Genomic DNA, 12,019 nt, shown 5'->3' on the forward strand with positions numbered 1-12,019 from the left:
AGGCAGGCTCCTGGATTTTTCTACCTTGCCAGAGAACAGAACAGTCCACCCCACCGAGGACTAGGGCTCGGGATACCATTCCCCGTACACAACAAGGCAGAAGTTTTTAATTCCACTATTTCCTACTTTCAAAGAAAATAGATGACCTCTGACCATCCTGGACCTCACAAATCTCAATTTCTTCAGAAAGAAAAGTTCAGAATCGTGTCTCTTGGCACCATGCTTCCCTTACTACAACAAGGGGGTTGCCTCTATTCTCTGGACTTTCTATATACTTCATAGTGAGTCAGTAACATTTTCAATACCAAGTTCTGCCATTCGAACTAGCTTCGACAACTTGTGTTTTTCACCAAATACCTAGCAGTGACTGCCATTCATCTACAAAGAACAACAGCATTCATGCATTTCCTTTCCTGGACAACTGCCTAATAAGGAGTCAATCCAAACAAGAAGCTCTAAATCCTCTAAGACCCACTATAAATCTAGAGCAGATCTGGGCACAACAGTCGCAACGGCCTTCCTACCCAGACATCCTATCAAATTGTCCACATCTCTGCGAGCATGCAACATAGCCTCAGCCCATCAAACTTTCATTGCTGGGCCACATGATACCATGATCCACATCACTCCTATGGTCAGACATGAGAAGAACTCAGTGGATTTTAAAATTTCAGTGGCTCTAAGCCATTCCACCACTTTCATCCCTGCTCCATATCACCGATCCAGTACCAAATCTTCAGATGATCTTGGTCACGGTCGCATCCAACTTGGGTTGGAGAACTCATATCAATACCCTCCAAACCCAAAATGTGTCAACTCTGCTCCATAAAAAGTCTCAGGTCAACTTCCTGGAGCATCAAGCCATGCGTTATGCCCTTTATGCCTTCAAACACTGCCTCTCACACACAACCTTGAGGATACAGACAGAGAACATAGTAGCAATGTGGTACTCGAACAAACAGGGACCACCAGGCTCTTATCTGCTCTGCCAGGAAGCTGCACAGTTCTGGGCCTGGGCCTTTGCACACTCCATGCATCTCTGGGCCACTTATCCAACAGGCATACCGAACATACTAACAGACCATCTCAATCGATGTCTCCATTCCCACGTGGCCTCTGAATCCATGTGTAGCGAGCAAAATCTTCTAGTGCTGAGGTCAACCAACCTTTGACCTCTTGCGTCCGAATCAAACCACAGAGTGGACAGATTCTGCTCCCTACACAGGCATACAAATGCATTAGCCATGGGCGCCTTTGCTCGCCCCTGCAACAAAGGCCCCTTATAGGCGTCTCTTCCGACACCGCTCATAGCCAAAACTCTTGTGAAGCTACAGCAGTACTGGTTTTCAATGATTCTCATAACCCTGTACTGGCCTTGACAAGTATGTTTTCCCATACTTCTCAACCTATCACTCTAGGAACCAATTTGCCTGCCCACAGACTCACTGATATTCTCAGGTACTTGTAGCTTCACGACAACCTTCCACACATAAATCTTACCATTCGAAATTGCAAGATTTACCAAATGACGTGCATAAAAAGGTATTGGCCCCTTTTTTCCTGCCCCACTCCATCTCTATTGGGCTATCTAGGATACCTTTCGGATTCTGATCCCCAGACATCCTCCGCACAAGTACACCTCAGTTCTATCTCAGCATACCACCAGGGAGTAGGGGATGCCCTGTTAATGGCTCAACCCCTTATGAGTCGGCTTATCATGGATTTTATGCAACTTAAGCCTCCTCTACGATCACCAGTTATGGAATGGGGCCTAAATGTAGTGCTTACAAGGCTTAGGTATTCCCCGTTCGAGCCTTTGCATTCCTATAATATTAAATTTCTAACATGGAAAATTATTTTCCTCATAGCCATCATCTCTGCTAAAAGGGTCAGTGAGTTACAAGCCCTTGTTGCATATTCACCCGACACTAGGTTCCTCCGTGACCGACTGGTCCGCCGTACTCACCCTAAATTTCTTCTTAAGGTGGACACAGCCTCTCACCTTACTCAGTCTATAGTCTGCCCACTCTTTCCCAAGTCCTCACTCTCATCAGGGTGAGAAGTTGTTGCACACCTTTGACTGTAAGCATGCACTTGCATTCTACCTAGACCACACTGCACTCCATACGAAATCCACCCAACTCTTTGCTTCCTTGACAAAGATAAGCTATGAGTTCCAGTGGGCAAACAAACTCTCTTCAACTAGCTAGCAGACTGTATCCAATTCTGCTATGAGAAAGCAGGGCTTCCTATCCAGAGGTGAGTGCAGGCACATTTTGTAAGGGCCATGGCAACATCGTACCACATTATTGTTCAGTACCAATTGCCGATATCTGCTAGGCTGTGACATGGAGCTCTCTTCACACATTCACAGCCCTCTACCGCTTAGATAAGGAAGACCATCAAGACTCTGCCTTTGGCTAATCTGTCTTGCAGAGCTTTGTTCCAGTATAATCCCCAACTCCTTCCACAACCACCTGCTGTGATTTCAGGCTGCCTCATCATTGCCAATAGCACCCCAGTTATTGGGCCTGCTGCACGAGTTGTCTGCTATTGGCCTGTTGTAATATGAGTCAGCCTGTAGCTTGCTAATAACCCATATGTGAGGACTACCATCCTGCTTGTCCTGGGAGAAAGCAGAGTTGCTTACCTGTAACAGGTGTTCTCCCAGGACAGTAGGATGTAGTCCTCACGAAACCCACCCGCCACCCTGCGGAGTTGGGTCCGCTTACGTTTTGTTATTTTATTTTTCACTTGCACTTTTTTTGCTACAAACGAGACTGAAGGGAGACCCCTGTGGACATAGGGATCATGGCATGCTGGGCCATTACTTTGAATACAACAAAAGACCACTGTCAACAGTTTAAATTTTATTCTATCCGTTATTGGTAACCACTGAAATAATTGCAAGTAGACACATCATACAACCTGCTGACCATAAACCTCCATGGTAAAACTATAGTCTAAAACAACACCCAAACTTTTATCCTTATCTGAACTATCAATTACAAAGCCATGTAATCCAAGCCATTCAGTCCAACTTCCCAGATTTTTAAAAATCCTACCTATACCAAGAATTTAGGTTTTTGCCTTATTCAGTACAAATGTATTGGTGCCCATGCATCTCACAATTCTAGTTTAGAAAATCCTTTTCTCCCCACTGTGGTTCTGCAACAATATCCATGAGTCTGATCTTCCAATCCTCCACAACAGTGGTGAACTAGATACGACAAAACAATGGGAAAAGAACATTTTAATATAAGCATTTTCCCAGTGGATTCTATATTTCACCTAAAAAGATAATAAGAATGCATGTTTTCTTATAATATTCAGATAAATTATATATAGTGAGTTACCAACAGCAGTGTGGATCAGTGTCTTGTCATCCCTTTATTTCGTTAATTAAATAAAATTAAATTAAATATTAAATATTGAGACCAAACCTGAACTGTATTCCTAATTTTTTCTTATTATATAACTGTGATTAAAAGCATGTGGTATATCTTCTATTGTATTATATAAACTAATGATTTTTTTTTTCATTTTTGTTTATTTTGTGGACCTACTCTTCAATTATAAGCAGCCATTCCTTGTAAGTTTGGCAAAAGAGTGCACAGTATATCAAACATCTTCTATCATACTGTGTTTTAATTTGCCTAAAGTGAAAAAGTCAGAGTTTTCTTACACTGTATCATTTTCTTTGCAGAATCAAAATGTGTGGATTTTTTCCAGTAATTGATATGGTTCAGATCGCTCATCTTCAGGTGCTCATAACTAAATGATGAATTCCTCCCAATCCCACCACCCATCTCCCATCCTATATCTGTTTTCATCTAAACAGAATATTAACATATCTAAGGTGTAATTAATTTTCTATAAGATTTATTATATTTTAGATTTAGCCCACCCTTTTTCATTGATAACTCAAGGCAAGTAACATTCGGGTACTGTGGGTATTTCCCTATCCCCAGAGAGCATACAGTCTAAGAGAACTCATTTACTAAGCCATGGCATTTTTCCAGAGGGGAAAATACCACATATTTCACTAAGATGTGGTATTCCATACTTGGGGTATCTGGGAAAGATATCCCATGGTATTTGAAATACTGCACACTATCACTGTGTGAGGCCATTTACCATGTGATAAACACCTAATGCAGCTAATAAATGACCTCCTAAGTTTGTGCCTGAGGCAATGGAAGGTGAAGTGACTTGCCTAAGATCATAGTAGCTTACTATAATGGTACAAAAATAAACAAACAGTGTGAGCTCATCTTAAAGTTCAAATTCCACCAGTATAAAATGGTGTTCCAGTCTTGAGTACTGATTAGCACATCTGAACCGAAAACCAGATTCTAAACCCTGAAGTAGATAAAGCATGATGAAATAGGTCATCAAATGTTTGATAAGTAGAAAAAGAAAACTCTGGCTTAACATTCACAAATATTCATTACCATTAAGATGAATCATTGTCAGAATTGTGTGTTTTAAAGCACCTTCTGTGTTGTTTTAAACGTTACCAGTTAATTTTGTTATTTGTATTCTGTGTAATATGTATTCTTCATACCTCAACTCATGGCATTCAGTCTGAAATATGTTTATGATGTTTTTCCCCCATATATGAAATATATGGCATTAGACCTTTAGACTTATTGGATAATTATTGTGTTTTATTTTTAGATATCAAGAATGTTTTTGAGTCCATTGGTTCAAATATCACCAACTTTTCTAAAGTGATTCCTTTGCATCACCTTTTGTCCAATTTAACAGTGCATATTTCTAAAAGTGAAACATATATCCGGAATTATTTCCCTGTAGTGGAACAGTATGATTTCTATAGGTAAGTACATGAATATCCTTAAGAAAATATTAGTGGATTCTAAATTCCCCATGTGAATATTACCTTGTTGTATGTTTCTTATTTTAGATTTTCCAAGCCCTCTGTAAAATTATTGCAGTTATTATCATTGTGATATAACAGCAAAAATTGAGCAGGCCTCAACCTAGTCATGTCTCTGTGGCCTGGAGCCAGGCCTAGGCCTAGGCAAGATACTGAGGCCCAGACAAAGGCCAGATCCCAGTCATTGAGACTTTGCCCTAGGCCTGAAACTGGGTACCAGTCACTTAAGCCCAGGCCTGACACTGGGTATGGACTGAGGCCAGGTTCCAGTCACTGAGGCCCAGGCCTAGATACAGGTCCAACATCATAGCCCAGTCAAGGTTGTGTTCTGTTCAATGAGCACCAGGCCCAACAAAGCCCAAACCAGCCAAGGCTGACTGCTGGTCACTGAGACCCATGCCCAAGACTGGATCTTGTCACTGGGGCTCCACCTAGGCTAGGTCCAGGCCCAAGGCCTAGCCTTGAAATCTCAGGGAAAGGACTTCCAATTTTTTTTTTTCATGATCAGGTGATTTAAAATGACATTCTCTGCTTGTGCCCTGGTGATGGACTGTGGTCTCAGCTGGGCCCTGGTTTCAAGCCTAGGCCTAGGTCTGGACATTAGCGAATAGGGCACAGTATTGGGCATAGATCTAGGCCAAAACCTGGGCTTAAGGACCTGAGAACAAGCCTTGGGCTTGGGCCTAGGCCCAAATCCAAGGCCTAAGGACTTAGTGACCATGACCAAGTTTTGGCAGTACATTGGCATCAGACTAGGGCTAAAGTAACTTTATCTTCTACATAGTTGTTTGTTTATTGGTTCTCCCCCCTGTTACATTGTAAACCGGTTCGATAAGACATGGTCTTGAGCATCGGTATAATTAAAAGAATTTAAATAAAATAAATAAATAAATAAATAAATAAATAAAGTATGGCCCTAAGTCTTGGGTGGAGGCTTGGGTATCTGCAACCAGGTCTCAGTCTCAGACCTGGCCTTGATATTGGGCTTAGGCCTAAGTTCATTCTTGGTCCTCAGTGACTGGGACCAGGCCTTGACCAGACCCCGACATTGAGTACAGGCCTAAGCAAAAGTTCTCGGCCCAGTCCTTGGCAACCAGGAGCTGGACTTGTCCAGGCCCCAGCATCAGGCCCTAGCGTTGGATGAAATCTGGGCCTTGGTGACCATGAACTGCATTGGGCCTGGCCCCATTTAGTTTTATGCTTTATAGTCAAGTCAATGAGACCTTCCTCCCACAATCCAGTGGAAGCACTGAGAGGAGAGAATCACCTTACTGGTGGCTGAAAAGAATCGGTAAGTACTGCTTGGGGAAATTTTAAGTTGTAACACAATAGTGGATCTTCTAATTTGATGAGGGGACTCCTCAGGTCTTCCACTAGACATCTGAGAATGAAGTTGCCTCCTGTCCCTGAATCCACCAGGGCAGGAGTCTGAACCTTGATCGGTCCGTAGGTCAAAGAGACTGGGAGAGAGAGCGGAGGAGATGTCGCGGTATGGCCTAAGAACAGTCCTCCTGCAGGACTTAGGCCCGTCCGTTTTCCGGACGAATGGAGCATGTGAAGACATTATGGCTGGGCTGACCACAGTACATGCAAAGGTCGCGCTTCTTCCGAAATCTTCTCTCTTTGGAGGTCAAGCAACCGTGACCAAGTTGCATAGATTCATCTGTATCAGCAGCAGGGATTACTGGAACCATCCGAGGTGTAGAGACAGCACTAGCCTGTTTCAACCCAGGTAACACCTTAGGCCAGAGTTCCTTCACCTTGTCCCGGAGCCGGTGATCAATCCGAGTGGCCAAGGCTATTAATTCGTCCAGCAAGACAGGTGTTTCGCGAGCAGCCAGCTCGTCCTTTAAACGGGTATCCAGGCCTCTGCAAAAGAGTGTCTTGAGACATTTGGGGTCCCAACGAAGTTTTGCCACAAGAGTTTTGAACTCAATGGCAAATTCAGCCATTGATCTGCTGCCTTGCTTCAATTCCACCAAAGCAGAACCGGCTACAGCAGTTTGAGCAGGGTCATCGAAAACAGATTTAAATAAGTCCATAAATCCCTCTATGTCCTGCAAAATGGAGTCCTTGCATTCCCACAAGGTAGATGCCCAAGACAAGGCCCTACCATCCAGGTATGAAAGGATGTAGGTAGTCTTGGAGAGAGCTGTAAGGCAAAATGCATGCAGCACTGGTTCAAAAAGTCCCGGGTCTTCTGGATTTCTCCGGAAAAGCGGATTGGAGCCGCCAGTGGTACAGCAGTCTTCAAAGTTACCTCCGGTGACTGACCTTCTTGGTTGGAGGCTGTGCCTTGAGCCTTCTGTGTGTGTAGCTGATGAAATGCTGCAGTAAGTTTCTCCAAGGCATCTTGCTGCTCCACAATGCGCTGGGCCAGGCCCGGTATGGCCTGCAAGGCATTGAGTTGTGCCGGATCCATGGAGTTAGCAATCTGTTAGGAGTTAGCAATCTGTTGTTATTTAGGAGAGTTGTGGGTGGATCCTTGGACCAGTGGCAGATGACCACGCCCCTGGGGGAAGATCCCAAGAGGGACCACCGGTCAGGCTCAGAGTATGGAGACAGACACACACTAGTTCTTTTATTAGACAGTATACTGAACCACCAGAGGTGGAGGTAGTGAGCTGGAATGCCCGGCTGGGCTGTAGTCCCTCAGATACTGGAACAGCGATCCCTGGAGAATGAGCTGTAGAGAAATTGAAATATAGTGAGTAGGCAGGGTATGCAGAGTTCATGTACCAAACCTGATGGTAACACTCACACAATGTCTCATAGAAGCCCAGGAGCCGGAATGTATAGGCCCTTGAGGAGCGAGTACCTGGTTCCAGGGAAAGCTCTGAGAGAGCGATGGTAACTCACAGATGTGGTTGGCAGTGATGACTTCCAGGCAGAAGAGAATACGGAGCAAGTCTGGGAACGAGGGCCCTTGAGGAGCAAGTACCGGTTCCAGACTGTAACCTGAAAAACAAAGGAGAGAACGAGGCCTCCGAGGAGCGGGTACCCCTGGTAAGTCCAAGGAGGCAGAGTAGCTTAGGTAGTGTAACCCGAACCCTTGCTAACTCGATCTGTTAGCAAATTCTAAGACCTTATATATCCATCATGTGTGACGTCATCTCAGGGGGACGCCCCTGAGGTTCACACCATCACCGGTACTTCAGTCGGGGCCGCGCCACACGCGCGCTCCTAGGCCTCCAGGAAACATGGCGGGTTGCAGCATCTAGCCAGTCCAGGGATGCTGGAGGACTTCGACAGGAGGACGCCGCAGCAGCCAATCTTCCCGCGGTCAAAGAGGTCAAAGAGGGAGGCGCCAAAGAGGTAAGGCGGGCAGATTTGATGACCTTCGGAGTGAGGAAACTCACCCAAAGATGAGATTTGTGCAATATTCTCTCAACCCAGGTAGAGAGTCCATCAAGCTAGGTTGAGAGAACATTGCACAAATCTCATCTTTGGGCGTGTTTCCTCATTCCGAAGGTCATCAAATCTTCACAAGAGAGCACTGTTCTGTTCATACATCTCACTTTGAATGTCAAAATGGCCCCTAACCCCTACACTAATACCCAAACCTCACCTCGAGTTACTAGGTGGGCCTCCCATAGAGATATAAATACCAATCTAGTGTGAGGGCATTACAGCTAGGCTCTCTCATTACAGCTAGGCTCTCTCTCTCTCCCTCCCAGGGCCCTGATAGCACTTTGCAGTAAACTGTCTATTACCATAAAACACATTCCTATTTTTGCAATATTTAGTGCATTGTGTGGATGAGACGATGGTGCAAAGAAGAGGGATTCAGTTTTATAAGGAACTGGGGAACCTTTTGGAGAAGGGGGAGTCTTTTCCAAAGATATGAGCTCCACCTTAACCAGGGTGGAACCAGGCTGCTGACGCTAACCTTTAAAGAAGATGGAGCATCTTTTAAAATACATCAAAAGGGAAAGCTGACAGTCACTCAGCAGCGCATGGTTCGGAAGGAGGTATATTCGAAGGATACTAATGAAGCATTAGAGTTAGGGCATCCCAAAAGAGAGATTCCAATAATAAGAAAAGTAGTTCAAGTGCCTATAATTAAAGACTCACCTAAGCTAAAAGATTCCATTATTTCCCTGTCAACTGAAAAGCAAAATGTTAGTGCAAACAAAAAACACACTTTGAAATGTTTGTATGCTAAGTCCAAAAATCTAAGAAGTAATGTAATTAGGTTTAGGGGTGCAGAGATCTGTCTGCTACAAGACACTGCCAGCTGCCCTCCCACCTTACTTGCGATCCTAACTTAGGAAAAGATCCCGTGTATTCTCCTCAGAAATAGACTTTTATTTATCAGATTTGGCAGGATATAGCATTTAGAGAATAATGACAATTCCTATCTCTAACATCCTGGCCACTAAGCATCAGTTTTCCCTAAAGAAAGTTCTGTATCATGGGTGATTTCACACATGTCATAAACCTTAGACTGCTCATTATACTCATACTTATAGCTAACTTACTTACCCTTGGTCTTGGCTTCAGGCGATATCTCTGTTCACCTCTGAAGCAGGCTCTGACTGGAGGGCTGGAGAATGTGGGCAGGGGAGAGCTTGCTTCCTGGGCTTGGTACTGGCAGAGTGGGCAGGTAATCCCGGAAGGAGACTTGCTTCTGGCTCTGGTACTTGTCGGCTGTCTGGGCTTGCTCTCACCCCTCACTGTCTCAGACTTCGTCCTACTGTCCGCACCTGAGCATGCACCTCATCTCTCAGGTCTCCGAGCCACACCCTGGCTTTTCCCTTTGATAGCAAGGAGTGCAGCCTTTCACTTGCAGGGATGTTCAGGATTCGCTCTCCGGGTTTTCTCCCCGGCTTATGCTCTCTTTCTCCCTTCCTTTCAGGGGGTCCTTTGCTTCAACCTTTCTCCTTCTTTTGGTTTCAGTGTTCTTCTCCCTTTTTCCTTCTTTGCCCCCCTGTCTTATTCTTCCCAGCTGATGAATATGCATAATCTCATTCATAACCTTGTGGTGAGTGAAGGGTCTATGCCTCATTGCAGGTCTTTTTCCCCCTTTTCCAATACTTTGGGAGGGATCCTGCCACATTGTAGGTCTTGTTTCCCCTCCCCATTTCTTCCGGGGGAGAACTCTCTTGTCTGTAGGTCAAGCTGTCTTGCCAATATCATCATTTTTCTCTAACCTATGAACTCACCTTGGCTTATCCCTGACACTTGCTTATGGGCTTAAGTCATATGACTCTTTGTCTGCTTTGCTCCTATTGACACACAAACATGTAAACAGGCAGTTCTGGTAAGGTATCCTTCAGTGTAACAGAATTGTAGCTTGAGATCTATTTAATGTTTGGGTACTTGCCAGGTACTTCTGACATATATTGGCCACTGTTGGAAACAGGATGCTGGGCTTGATGGACCCTTGGTCTGACCCAGTATGGCATATCTTATGTTCTTGTGTTCTTATGTTCCTCCATTGACTTCAATGTAAAATGAAAAACAAATGGAATGAATGAACACTTTTTTTTTTTCTTTTGAAAACTCATGAAACAAATTGGGGTACCCATGAAATAATGAATTGAAACAAATTTTTCGAGGGTGCACATATAGTACTTATCAAATAACATTAACTGGGTCATTCATCAAGCCACGTTAAGGCATTATGGCATGTTAAACGAGGGCTATCTTGCAATAAAGCGGTACTAATGCACGATGCTTATCGCAATGTGCGTTAGTATTAAAATATGATAATGAATATGCAAGATCAAGAAAATTGTGCAAAGGAAGGACTCGTACTGCAATGGGCAATAAAATATTGCATATTAACAGTGGATTTAACATAGTAAATTAAAACACCTTTTTTATTTGCATTATGGTGGCAAAACAATTTTCTTGCACCATAACAACCATTATCGCGGGATAGCAGCAATTATCACATGTGATAAAATGAGGCCTTCTCTTTGACATACCTACACAGCCCTGGTGAGCCACCTGCCCTGACTTCCTAAATCCAGAATGTTACGGGCAGGGGTAGTAGTAGTAGAGGGACACTGAATGCTTCACACCACTCAACAACAACAAGCACAACAACAACAACAGGGAAGGGAGGTTCAAACTCTTCCTAGGGAAGTACCCGCACGAGCTAGAGCTGCAAGCCCCATCAGTGGAACAAGATGGCTCACATCATGGCTTATCAATCACAACCTTATACCCGTATACAACTGTAATCCAGTGTACCTTCAAAAATGTCCCACAAAATCAACCCAATAGTAACACTGGTAGAAATATTTCAACTTCATAGGTTTTTGCCAAGTAATATATGTAGTAGAGATGTGAATCGTTTTCCATATCGTCTTAACGATAGAAATCGTGTGGCAGGAGAAGAAAATTGTGTTTGGCACGATTATTTCGTTGAAAAATCGTTAAAAATCGTTTTTTCCGATTAGTGCGCACTAACTCCCCGTTAGTGCGCACTAACTCGAGTTAGTGCGCACTAACTCAAAATGATACAAATAGACACTTTCCAGGTCACTGAAGGTCAGTTAGGAATGAATATGTGTTCCTATTGGCTGGCAGCCCTCTTATCTATTGATGTTACCAAGGTTACCACTGAGGTGATGGTTGGGGGGATGGGAAATGGAACTGGAAACTCATGAACACCAACAGAAAATGAAACAAAGTGTTCACACTTCCCAGGTCAGTAAAGGTCACTTAGGAATGAATATGTATTCCTATTGGCTGGCTGTGCTCTTATCTATTGATGTTACCAAGGTTACCACTGAGGTAATGGTTGGGGGGATGTGAAATGGAAACAGTTGGAAGCTTGACATGTGATGATCAGCACTCACGTGACTAGAACTTCTTTGTTTATTATTTTTGTTAGCAGACACGTGCATGTTGAATTTGCCAATCACTGTGCATTTTAGAAAGGTGGTCCTGGCTGGAACTGTACACAGTTCAAATATATGTAATTGATTGTTGGTAAGTGTATTTTTTAAGTAGCCACACTGGCACAAGTATGTTTACTTTTCCTCCTACTTAACTCACTAGCTCAGCTTTGTAAGAAGGGCTTCTCTGCTTGAGTGAGGGTCAGGCAGCTCCCCCCTGTCTGTGAAGCCAGCCTCTCACTAGTAATGCAGGGAGGGAGCTGTCTCA

The 12,019-nt window shown here is 43.9% G+C and overlaps 1 protein-coding gene across 6 annotated transcripts in view; it reads left to right on the forward strand.

Moving 5' to 3' along the window:
* The window catches only part of PROM1 (prominin 1), a 342,522-nt gene that overhangs the window by 204,911 nt on the left and 125,592 nt on the right, over positions 1–12,019 (forward strand). For all 6 annotated transcript variants that reach the window (XM_029590622.1, XM_029590614.1, XM_029590641.1 and 3 more), the window contains one exon: positions 4,681–4,840. In XM_029590622.1, the coding sequence (XP_029446482.1) occupies positions 4,681–4,840 (160 nt within the window). The remainder of the gene's footprint in view (positions 1–4,680; positions 4,841–12,019) is intronic.

The sequence above is a fragment of the Rhinatrema bivittatum genome, chromosome 1 (genome assembly GCF_901001135.1).
Source record: "Rhinatrema bivittatum chromosome 1, aRhiBiv1.1, whole genome shotgun sequence".
NCBI classification, from domain to species: domain Eukaryota; kingdom Metazoa; phylum Chordata; class Amphibia; order Gymnophiona; family Rhinatrematidae; genus Rhinatrema; species Rhinatrema bivittatum.